Genomic DNA, 12,978 nt, shown 5'->3' with positions numbered 1-12,978 from the left:
TTGTAAATACTCCTTTTATTCAACTCTGCTCAGATTTCCATTTTGAGTGTAGCGTTGGTCTCACTTAGGACCTGCCCAATATATTCATTTAGTTTCTCTATTCAAAGATGAGAAAAGGCCTATATATAAGTAATCATAGACAAAGAGGACAAAAACAGCTTAATCTCTAAAAGTTACATGCATTTTAAATCTATACATTACAGGATAAACTTTTGAGTGACTTTTTTTTTAAATTTTGAGAGATCCTCATTATTCTTTAGTATTTTATTTATTTATTTATATTTATTAGTAGTAAAACTATCATGAGAGCTACAAATACGCCTATGCATAGAGGCTTGAGAACTGGAAAATAACCAAAAAGCATCCTCCAAATCGTAAATTAGTTAGATATATTCCAGTTTAGAAACCTGTATTCATAAAAAGTTAGCCTTACTATCAGTAATATATATGTACTAAAATGAAAAAAGCAGAATGGTTTTTCTAATAGTTAAATGGATTTTGTTTTTCTATGTCAAAAAGTGAATGTACAGCTTTTGTTCATATTTCGTTTTTGAGAACTGACAGAACTATGTATGATCATGATGAGGAAAAAAAAGACTGTACAGTCAGATCTTAGGGTGGTCAGGCAATTCTGTCAGTGTGTTTTAGTCGAACTAATTGTCAATGAAAAGATATAATGGTAACATTAATTCAAAGGACCAAAGAATGAACTTTACCATAAGGTGTTACTAACATAGGTTTCCTCTGTTGGTCTCACTAGCAACATGAACTTCGCTTTTAAAATGCTAGAGGACAAATTGATAAGAATAGGTTTTTCATATCTCTTAAGTTAACTTTATTTTCATAGCCCGAATTTTCATAGCCCTTTAGGAAAGTAGTAAAGCAATCCTAAATTAAGGAACAATCTGTTATTACTATTCAATTTCTTTGACTCAAGCAGACTTCACTGATCTGATCTAGTGACACAAATTTAAAACCTATCTACTAGCTTTGTCAGGTATAACCTAGACATTGGCTAAAATTCTCTGTTTTCCAGCAGAAAGCATTTCATTGTCTGTATCTGTTTACTTGGATATGCTATAATAAATTTAGTTGGGGGATATTTTGACATTCAACTTTGAGCAAAAGAAAAAGGAGACAAAGTTTCTCTATTAACTTTTGGGTACTGTGGTAGCTATTGCTAGTGTTTTCTGGAAACCAGTTTTTTTTTTTTTTCTGGGGTACTCAGAAGATTATACTTTCTGGCCTCTTGAAATTAATTGTACCCATGTAATTAGTTCTGATTAAAAAAATGTGAACAGAAATGTTATGTTTATTTTTTGAGCCAATTAATTCCCTATGCTCCCCCTTTGAACAGAACATAACCAATCAGTAACATTTCAGGTGGTGGCCCCCTTCTGTTGACCAGTGTTAGGCAAATTTTGCTTGAAGAAGAAATAAATTTTAAACAATGAGATTTGGAATTTGTTACCTCAGTATAATTTACCCTATGACAATGCCTTGCTGAGAATGGTTGAACTCTATAATATTTCAGACACATTTACTAGCCTTTTTTGAGGAGGTGAAAATGAAGAGAGAAAATTTAAAAGATGTCGATGTTACTAAACAAAATTTGAAATTTAGCTTATAGTCTTAGTGATTATATAAAATGATCTTTTAAAGCCTTAGGAAAAGAGTGGATATAAGAAGATGACTGGAATAGATATGTTTAAAGGACATGACCTATGATCCAATTACAAAATGTAATACAAACACAGTCATTTCTGGAAAAAAAAGATGCTTTTCTGTTGGTCTCACTAGCAACATGAACTTTGCTTTTAAAATGTTAGAGGACAAGTTGATAAGAATAGGTTTTTCATCTCTCTTAAGTTAATAATGTGCTAATGTGTCAAATGAAACAAACAGCCTCATCACAGATCACTCAGTGAGACTCTCAATAAAGTAATGAGTCTCAAGAATAAAGCAGGGCTCTCCCAAATTTTGGTGCTCATCACACAAATGTATAACTTACAATATATGGAGTTGTATAGGGTAAGACTGAAATACTTGTCTGAATTCTGGAGTTTGAGAAAATGTTTTATTTTGTCCCACATAAAGAACCATGATATCTTTGCCATAGAGGAATTTTTTTTTTTTTTTAATTAAGTCCAGTCAGGAAAAGATTATTCCCACCAAAGCAGTTTAAACATTAAAACAGGCCAACGACTTAAACTGGAGAGAAAGCCACTGGATTGACAAACTGAAGGCATTTGATGGATGTAATGGTTAATTTTATTTGTCAATTTGTCAACTTGATGGGGCTATAGGATACCTGGACATTATTCTGGGTGTGCTGGTGAGGCTGTTTTTGTATGAGATTCACATTTGAATCAGTACATTGACTAAAACAGTTTACTCCCTACTATGGGTGGGCCTCATCCAATCAATTGAAGACCTGAACAAAACAAAAAGGCTAAGAGAGAACTCTTCCTATCTGGGTGTTAACCTGGAACATGTTCTTCTTCAGCTTTCAGACTGAAATAGATCTTGAATCTCGAATGTACTTGACTTTTGGACTGAACCTTGTACTACTGGCTCTTCTGATTCTCAGACTTTTGGATTTGAACTGGAACCACACCATTGGCTCTCCCGGATTTCCAGCTTGCCAACTGTGGATCTTGTGACTCTTCAGCCTTCATAATCCTATGAGCCAATTCCATGTACTTGAAGTAAACTTTAAGCAGTTGTAAAATCAAAAGTCAAGCATTTTCTGAGAATATCAAAAAGGAACTTGAAATAAGCAAGTGAATAAATCCTGGTACATAAAATAGGGCAAAACCAAGTAGTGACTCAGAGCAGCATAAAGCAGGAAAAGGAAGAAAAGGATTTTGGGTAATGCCAGAAAGAGGCTGCTTCCTTAGCCCAGTGCTTCCCATATTGTTCCATAATATGCTCATGGTAAACAAAATGTTAATAGTTGTTTTGTCATTAAACTGATACATATGCAAATGAATTTAGTCAATGCAGGTTAAAAACAAGTTAATTTAGTTTCTTTAATGCAGGAATTCATAGAGCCTTATTATGCTAAGGACCAATGTGCCTCTTTAAGAATATGAATTAATTCTAAGCAAAATATAACAGATGTATTTAACCACGGAGGAATTATTCTCTAAATTTTTAAAATTTTAAATTGCCTGGAAAAGAACAAAAATGTTTAAGCATTATATATGTTTTTGGAATTATATAAAGTAAGTGAGGAAACATCTGCCTCTTTGTCTATATAATTCTATTAAGTAACCATCATAAGTGTTTGAATGTATCTTAAAAAAGAATATTTGATAATATAAGAAACCCACAATTAGTAAGTGAAACAATTATACATGAGTTAAATAGAAAATAAAAGTAAAATGAAAGACATAAATTAAACTATATTAATAACTTTAAATATGAATGAATTAATCAATCTTGTCAAAAGGCAAAGATTAGTAGACTGAATAAAATGTTGTCTATGGAAGATACACTTCAGAGTCAAAGATACAGTAAGTTGAAAGTAAAAGGATGAAAAAAGATATATCATACAAATAGCAAAATAAGAAAGCTAGAATGGTTATACTTATATCAGACAAAATAGACTTTAAAATGTTACTGGAGATAATGAGGGACATTTTGTGATATAACATGGTCAATCTTACAAGAAATATCAATAATTATAAGTATATATGCAGAACAACAGAGCCCTATATACATAAAAGAAAAACAATGTCACATTTTGAAGGAAATACATAATCAGTAATAATAACTGGACATTGCAATATCTCATTTTCAATACCAGGATAACTGAGCATATCGATAAGGAAATCAAAACTTAAACATTACAGACATATAGCTATGGATCTAACAGATATCCAGCTCACCCAACAGCAGCAGATATATAGTCTTCTCAAGCACAGATGAAAGATTGCCCAGGTTAGACTATCTGCTATGCCATTAAATAAACCTGATTAAATTTAATAAGAGTAAAATTATACAAAGTGTGCTCTATGACAAAGGAATGAAATGAATAATAAAGAAATTTGAAAAATTCTCAAATACTTGGACATTAAACAACACATTACTGAATAATTGAGTCAAATAAGAAATCATAGGAGAAGTTAGGAAATAGTTTTAGATAAATGAAAATGAAGACATAATGTACCAAAGTTTATGAGATGCAGCTAAAGCAGTGCATAGAGGAAAATTTATAGCTATAAATGCCTATCGAAAAAGAAAAAAGATCTAAAATCAACAACCTGAACTTCTTCTTTAAGGCACTGGAAAAAAGAAAAGCAAGCGAAACTCAAAGGAAGCAGAAGAGAGGAAATAATAAGGATCAGAGCAGAAAGTAATGCAATAGATATAGGAAAACAATGGAGAAAAATTATCAAAACCAAAATTTGTTTTCTTTTAAATATCAACAAAATTGACAAAGCTTTACCTAGAAAAAAGAGAAAAGACTCAAATTACTAAAATCATGAATGAAAGAAGAGGCATTATTACTACTAAGCTTACAGAAATGAAAAGAATTACAAGGAAATACTATGAACACTACTGCCAACAAATTAGCTAACTTAGATGAATTGGACAAATTTCCACAAAGTCACAAACTAACAATACTGACTAAAGAAGAAATAGAGTATCTAAATATATACCTATAACAAGTAAAGTAAGCAAATAACTTGCCATAAAGAAAAATACCCAGGACCAGATGACTGACTGCCCTGGTAAATTATAGCCAGCATGTAAAGGAACATGAATAGCAATTCTTCACAAACTCTTTCACAACAATGAAGAGGAGGGAATACTTCTTAATTCATCCTATGAGACCAATTTACCTTGATACCAAAGCCAGACAAAGATAGCACAAGTAAAAAACAAAAACAAAACTACAGATCAATAACTCATTAATATAGATGCGAAAATCCTCAACAAAATATTAACAAACTGAATCCAGCTGTATATAAAATTTTTTTACCATGACCAGTGAGATTTATCTCAGGAATGCAAGGTTAGCTTACCATCCAAAAATTAATGTAATACACCATATCAATAGAATCAAGTACAACCTCCCACAACATATTATCTCAATAGATGCAGAAAAAAAGCATTTGACAAAATTAATACCCTTTCATTATAAAAACACTCAACAAACCAGTCTACAAGGGAAGTTCCTCAATATGATAAAGAGAATTTATAAAACAAACAAACAAACAAACAAAAACACAGTTAATATCATATTCAATGGTGAAAGACTGAAAGATTTCCCTCCAAGAGGAGGAATGAAAAAAGGCTGTCTCTTTTTATTTCTATTCAATATTATACTGGAAGTTCTAGCCAAGGCAATTAGGCAAGCAAAGGTAATAAAAGGCATTCAAATTGGAAAGAAAGGAATAAAACTATATTTTTAGATGACACGATCTAATATAAAACATCCTAAATAATCTACTTAAAAATTATTAGAACTACTAAACAAGTTCAGGAAAGCTGCAAGATACAAGATGATCATGCAAAAATCAGTTGCATTTCTGTACACTAGCAATAAACAATTCAGAAATAAAGAACACAATTCCATTTACGGTAGCAACAAAAATAATATAATAGTTAGGAATAAATTTAACCAAGGAGGTGCAAGACTTATATACTAGAAACAACAAAATATTGCTGAAAGAAATTAGAGTACAATCTAAATAAATGGAAAAAAAAATCCTATGTTCACTAATCAGAAGACTTAATATTGTTAAGATGACAATACCTCCTAAATTGATCTATAGATTCAACACATTTCCTATCATAATCCCAGCTGACTTCTTTGTAGAAATTGACAAACTGATGCTCAAATTCATATGGAATTTCAAGGGACCCAAAATAGTCTAAAGAATCTTAAAAGAAAAGAAAAAATTTGGAAGACTTATACTTCTTCATTCAAAACGTACAGTAAAGCTATAGTAATCAAGACAGCATGATACTAGCATACGGATAGATATATAGAGCAATAGAACAGAATTGAGAGCCCAGAAATAAACTCTCACCTTAATGGTTAGTTTAGTTCTGACAAGAATGTCAAGACCTTTCAATGGGGAAAAGCATTGTGTTTTTAACAAATGGTAATGTGACAACTGAATATCCATGTGGAAAAATTAAATACAATTGGACCCTTATCTCACACCACATACAAAGTTTGACTCAAAATGGATAAAGACATCAGTGTAAGAGGTCAAACTATATAATTCTGAGAAGAAAACAGGAATACATCTTCACGACCTTTAGATAGGCAATGGTTTCTTAGATGTTACCTCAAAATCACAAAAGAAAAGAAAAAATAGAAACAAAAAAAAAGAAACAAAAAAAAAAGAAAAAATAGATAAACTGGATATTACCAAAATTAATACTTTTGTGCTTCAAAAGAAACCATTAAGAAAACAAAATCGTAATTTAAAGAATGGGAGAAGAAAATTATAAATTATAACTTGTATCTAGAATGTATAAAGAATTCTTTTAACTCAATAATAAAAAGACAACCCAATTTTTAAATGGGTAAAAGATCTGAACAGTTTTCCAAAGATGTACAAATGGCCAATAAACACATGGAAAGATGCTCAATATTATTAGCTATCAAGGAAATGCATATGAAAACCACAATGAGATACCACCTCACACACACTAGTATGGTTATAATAAAAAGGTCAGATAACAAATAAAAATTGTTGGCAATGAAGAGGAGAGCATAGCGTGGAACTTTCACGTACTGCTCTGGCAGTGTAAATGCTACTGCTCCTTCAGGAAATAGTATGGCAATTTCTAAATTTTTAATGTAGAGTTACCACATCATCCAGAAATTCCACTTAATTACTCAAGAGATATTAAAACATGTCCACACAAAAACCTGTGTCAATGTTATGTGAATGTGCGTAGCAGTCATAATACAATATCTGAAAAACATTATTCGTATTTGCCAAAAACTAGTAACAATCCAAATGTCAATCAACTGATGAATGGAAAGACAAATGTGGTATATATCCATGCAGTGGAATATTATTTAGTAATGAAAAAGAATCAAGTACTAGTACTTCACGACAGAGATGAAACTTGGAAACATTATGCTAAGTGATTAAGTCAGCCACAAAATGACCATATTGTACAATTCCATTTATGTGAAAAGTCCTGAATAAGCAAATCTATATGCACAGAATGTAGATTAATGGTTGCCTAGGGCTAGGTAGGGTGGGGCATGGGGGCAAGGAGCTATAGGCATTAAGGATGGTGGGTGTGGTATACAGTTTATTTGTGGGGTAATACAATGTTCTAAAATTGATTATTGTGATGGATACACAACTCTACAAATATACTAAAGCCTTCAAATTGTATACTCTAAATGGATGAATCATATGATATGTTAATTACATCTCAATAAAATTGTTTTAAAAAGGAGTTAAAAAAAATAGAATGAGAAGCCAGACTTCTCCCTAAAAAAAGTCAATATAATGTGTTTCTAAAAAGCTCACATTTTGTTTAGGCATGTTATACATTTCATTTTCCTTAATATGCTTAAGACTCAATGTGGATTAAATGGCCTAATACTGACTGGTTTTTTTTATGTATATACAAAATGAAATGCTAAAAAATGTCAATCAGTGCATTCGAGCAAAGTGCACTCTGGTAAGCAAAACTGATTTCACAAGCTGCCCGCATTCTCTCATTTTGGAAATTAAGATTTGTCTGTGATTATCCTTGTTAAGCTTGGCAGGTTCTTTTCTGCCTAGTTTTATCATCATTTTGCCATTTATATGTTTAGTGTATTATCAGGTAATGCTTAAGCATTATTAAACGGGCATATGGAGTCTCTTTGCCCTTACATCTATAAATCTTACAGAATAAGAGTTACATTGATACAGTGACACAATTAGACCAAACTATTTAGCTAAAATAAGATGCACTGACATATAAACAATTTGCCCTATCATTCTGTATTCTAATTTTATACTGAGTATTTTCATAGCAAATGGAAAGTCTCAGGTGAAAGTAGTCATTTTCATGATCAAATATGTTTCCCTTAAGTTCATCCATTTTCATTTTATTTCATAAACACTGACTAATTCTCTCCTATTACACCGCACTGGGTACTGTTAGGTAGCAATGGGCTGGAGTGGAGGGCTAACTAGAGAGTCACTTTTTGTTGAATAGAAGCATAACCTTGTATGAGGAGGAAATGAGCATTTGACCACTTATTAAGGGGAGACATCATGCTTGGTGCTTTATATATGGTATTAATTTCTCACAATCCTCTATTAAAAATTTTATTACCATTTAATAGAAGAGAAATCTGAATTTAGGAGAAGTAAATATTTTGCTGAAGTCAGAGTTAACTTTTTGAGTAAGGATGTAAATATTTGTGTCTCTCCAAATCTCATTCTCTTTCTCTACTAATGTGTTTTATGCCTTATACCTGCTGTTACAGAGTACACAGTTTCCCTTGTTTGGCTTTGCTACAGTGTATTTCTGGGTCAGCTGGGTTTCAGAAATGAGAAAACACTCTAACTCTTACCTACAAACCTTTTCAGAAATGGAGCATTTGACCTACACAGCCCATGGCCCCTACAGTGATGTTTTGTTATTATTTTTAAACAATTCTTTTAAAGCGCACTATTTTTTCCTCTCTGTTGTAAAGCAATAGCAATGTTTTCAAAAATGTTTTAATATTAGCAGCTGCCCTACATCTTTTAAACTCTCTTAACTGTTCTGCGAATATAGGTTTTACCAATATTATTCCTTTTCTGATTTTTGTTCTGTATTTAACCAGGTGATTATATATCAGTGAACAATTTACATCTTAGATGTTTGAGCAAATATCAGGATGTGAATTCTGCAATGCTCTCAGCTTTACCTGATGCTCAATGTGCCTTACATATATTAGGGGCTGATCTTTTGGTCGCAGAGTTATTATCATGCAGTGTATCACACACTTATTGTCAATTCTTCTCTTGTTTACTCCTAACCAAAGAATAGAATAAACAACAACAAAAAAATAGAACAATCAAATGATCACCCATTTGAGTAGTAGAAAAGTGAAATGGAAAAATTAGGCTTGGACTTTAACAGATTTTTTTTTCTTCTTTATAAATAACACCACTTTGTAGGAGATATGAGTGAAAAACAAGTAAGAGGTTAGAAGGGAAATAATTTTACAGTTTGAAGCCAATTTGTACTTTCATTCTGCCTGCCTTAGTAGGTTTTAATGCACTATCAAAAGGGTCAAGATTGTGTATAAATTAAATTATGTGTAAAGGATAAGATTTATTTATTTTTTTACTTGAGCTTCAACCATGAAGAAATCAGATATTTTCCTATAAAGAAAAATTAATCCTTTAGGGAAGGATAATTGGACCGTTGGTATTTTATCTTGCTCTTTTAAAAAATTTCAGCATATGATAAGATAAAAAGATTTATGTCATTTCACTGGAAAAGCAATGATGAATACAGAATCATGCTGGGGAAATTGTTTGTTTTTCAAGTGGTTATCTGTTTTAACATCTACCACTGTCTCACATTGTCAAAGGAAAATCATATAGCATGTAGATTTACATATGTAACTTGCAAAAATTATCTACATTTCAAAAGGTGAAGATATCAACACATCTTCCCGTCCCCCCCCGCCCCGCCCCCGAATAATTACTAATTCCTGTGTTTGAGCTAAGATATTGGTCAGTCAGTTCTTAAAACCATTAAATGATCTTCTCAAATGTGAGGGAAAAGAATTCAAATGTTATTAATGTGTGGTTTTAGTTGAGAACTATATCTGAAAAGAAATTGTTCAACAGAAGGTTAATGACCAGTTCTCCAAAAGGGTGTTTAAGTTTGTTTTGTTTGGGGGTTTGGGAGTGTATTTTTAGTGATAGTGTGTGGCTAAGTCCTTGCGATTTAAGAACTTTGCATCCAGTTAGTTTTTCTGTTCCTGTTTCGTTCGTTTGCCTTTTGGCCCTCTTACTCCTTGTTAGCAATAATCTCACTTCCAGAGAGTACAGATTCAGAAGGAGAGATGGTAGTAAAACATAAATCTCCATCAAGCTGAAGAAACACATTTGAAATATACTTATGTAAAAATTTCATGACAAGCTACCCAGTCTTTCATTGTTACAAATACTGGAACCTGATTATGATTATATGAATTTTGTTTTTCTCAAATCTCATCAATATCATCAATTGGTTACATTTTCTGCCAAGATCTCATCAGATAATCTAAAACTTTAGTCCTGGTAGGGGATTCTATTACATGGTCAGTGCCTTAGATTTACCCTAGAAGTTGCCAGGGACAGGTCCAGGTGTTTCTGCAAATTCCCGCCTGAGGAGTCTTTCTAGTCTCAGCTGAAGAGTGAGGGAGTTATTCTCCCAGGAACCACCTTCGACTCTACTTGTCCTTGCCTATGGAGTTGTCCTACACAGTCTCTCAGTGGTCCCCAGCAGGATTGAGCCCCAGCTGCCCATAGGGTTAATCATCTCATTAACACACTCTTATTTTTTTGCTTTCCTTTTTTTTCTGCCTTCTCTATTCCTTCATCTTGCTTCCTGGATCACCTCCAGAATAAACTGTTTACATCTAAATCATTGTCTCAAAAAAGATTTTTTTCTAAATTTCATTTTATTTGGGGGGGGGGGCAGAAATTAAGACAGTAATTCAGAAATTACCTTCTCGGTTTATACAAAACAGCCAGAAAACAATTACCTAGGGTTGGATGTTGGAACAGGGATTAATTGTAAATGAGTATGGGAGATGTTGTTGAGGGGTTAAAAATATTCTAAAACTGTTGGTTGAACTATTCACTAAAGTTACTAAAAATCATTGACTTGTACATTTGAAATATCTTATGTAAAATATTCTTCAATAAGGTTTAAAAAATTACTTTATTTTACATGAATAGATGATAAGATTCACAGAGGTAAACTGCTCAAAGTTGTATGGCAAATATATGTTAGAGAATGCAACAGAGTTTCAGGTCACTTGATTGCTCTGATTCATTAATTTTGATTTATCTGTGGACTAATGATCTTGCTTTAACTCATTAAAAATTAAAGTACATCAAAAAAGTGAAAAAGCACCAATTAAACCAAAGATCAAGACATTTAATATACTAATTATAATAATTATCACTTATTATATTCTTTCTTTATGCCCAATGATTTACCTAGATTATCTCAATTTCACAATGGACTACAAAGTAAGCATAATTACATCTCCTTCATACACATGAGGAAATAGAGTTTAAGAGAGGGTATGTGACTTCATAAAGGTCACTTAACTCATATGAGGCTTAGGAAGAGTTCATCCATGGTGGTCTGACATCAGAACACATACTTGTAATTACTATATAATATACTGCTTCTGCTGGTAAATAGGATATATATACCTCCTCTTACCACTCCAGCATGACCAAAGAAAGAGAAAGCTCCATACCTCGCTGTTGAGTTTTTTTATCTGCTGCTTGGTCTCCTCTGCTTTGATGAAGAGAACAGCAGCTCCAATCTCTGAGTCTGAAAAGTGATACACACACCTAGAATGAGTCCTTTAGGAATAAACCTCATATTTGAGAATTGGGGCAATAAGAATGGAGAAGGAAGCCCAAACTACTACCTTTAAAATTGCCCAATGTCTGTGCACCGTAGGTTCTGTCTCCCTGGGGTTGGACAAGCTTCTAGTACTTCTCTAGGTGGCACATGATATACTTCATGGAACCAGGCCCACATCATGGCGGTGACTATGACCGCAGTGATTAGATGTGTCCATGGCAAATCTCCCCTTCCTCTGAACACAGCTACCACCATACGATACATTTTCTCTTCTTTGACCATTCTCCAAAAATGTACCATAGCCAGTGCTCAAGCCATAGAAAAAGAATGTTCTTTTTCTCTTCTCTTTTTTTTTTTTTGACTATTGATTCTGTGCCCATGAGAGCGTTTTCCTTCTACCTCTATTTCAGGTGTTAATCCCCACTGCAGGGTTTTCATCTCACCCTATGTCACTCTAAAAATTAATTTCTTCCATTTCCTGGTTCTCTTATTTCTACTTCTCTACCTTATTCTTCCAAATGCATTTATTTCTTTCAGGGACAAAAGTACAGATGAATCACTGCTAACTGGAGTGGAAAAGATATATGTATATGTATATATACATACATATATATATTTTTATGATATGATTATCTTAATATCCTAATTCTAGTTAATTACAGGTAGAAAACATTTGTGGGAAAAAAATCACTCAAAATAATCAGAAGTGGAGGAGTAGTAAGAAGTCATTTTGAGGAGATATTTTGCAAAGCTAATCCATTTGTTCAATGAATGGTAAGCTATTATATACAATAAGCTAGGCCTCTTTTACAAGAGATAGCAATGAATAAAGAAAATATAATTGACCTTCATGGAGCTTAGAGTCTAGCAGGGAAAAAAGACATTTGAAAAGTAATTATGCAATAGGTTTAGATTTCATACTAAGGTTTTAAGCATAGGAGTAGAGTAATAAGAATAAATTCATATTTTTAAAAATGTTCCTTCTATATGGATAACAGTATAAGATCAGAGAAGAGACTCTGGTAGCAATGCAGGCAAGGGATGGATGTGGCAAGACAGTCTTAGAACTGAGAGATATTTAGGAGATAGAATCAAGAAAATGTGTTGCTTGAATGGATGAATGTAGGGGTAGTTGTTTAGAAAAGGGAGGAGAGAAAGCTAAGAGGGGGGTAACCAGAAACCTGTGTACAGAAATGGTGAGGTTCTGTGCATCATCGCCAGGCCCAGGTGAGCTAGCAAAGAAAACTTCCAAGTGGGACCTACTACCAGCTTTCATAGCAAACAATCATACCAGTTTGACTATAAGTATGATTTCTGTATCTCTTGCCCTAAGCAGAGTAACAACATCAGCACATGTAAATCAATTGAATGAATGAATCAGACTGTTGTCTGAGAATTGCACTC

The 12,978-nt window shown here is 32.8% G+C and overlaps 1 protein-coding gene across 1 annotated transcript in view; it reads right to left on the bottom strand.

Moving 5' to 3' along the window:
- KCNH8 (potassium voltage-gated channel subfamily H member 8) overlaps positions 1-12,978 on the bottom strand; it is a 304,007-nt gene that overhangs the window by 11,319 nt on the left and 279,710 nt on the right. Inside the window, exon 15 of the mRNA XM_006907271.1 lies at positions 11,462-11,538. Within this exon, the coding sequence (XP_006907333.1) occupies positions 11,462-11,538 (77 nt within the window). The remainder of the gene's footprint in view (positions 1-11,461; positions 11,539-12,978) is intronic.

This window comes from Pteropus alecto, unplaced genomic scaffold (assembly GCF_000325575.1).
Source record: "Pteropus alecto unplaced genomic scaffold, ASM32557v1 scaffold92, whole genome shotgun sequence".
NCBI classification, from domain to species: Eukaryota; Metazoa; Chordata; class Mammalia; order Chiroptera; family Pteropodidae; genus Pteropus; species Pteropus alecto.
The sequence above is the reverse complement of the archived record's forward strand: the minus strand, read 5'-3'. Positions and strand labels throughout refer to the sequence as shown.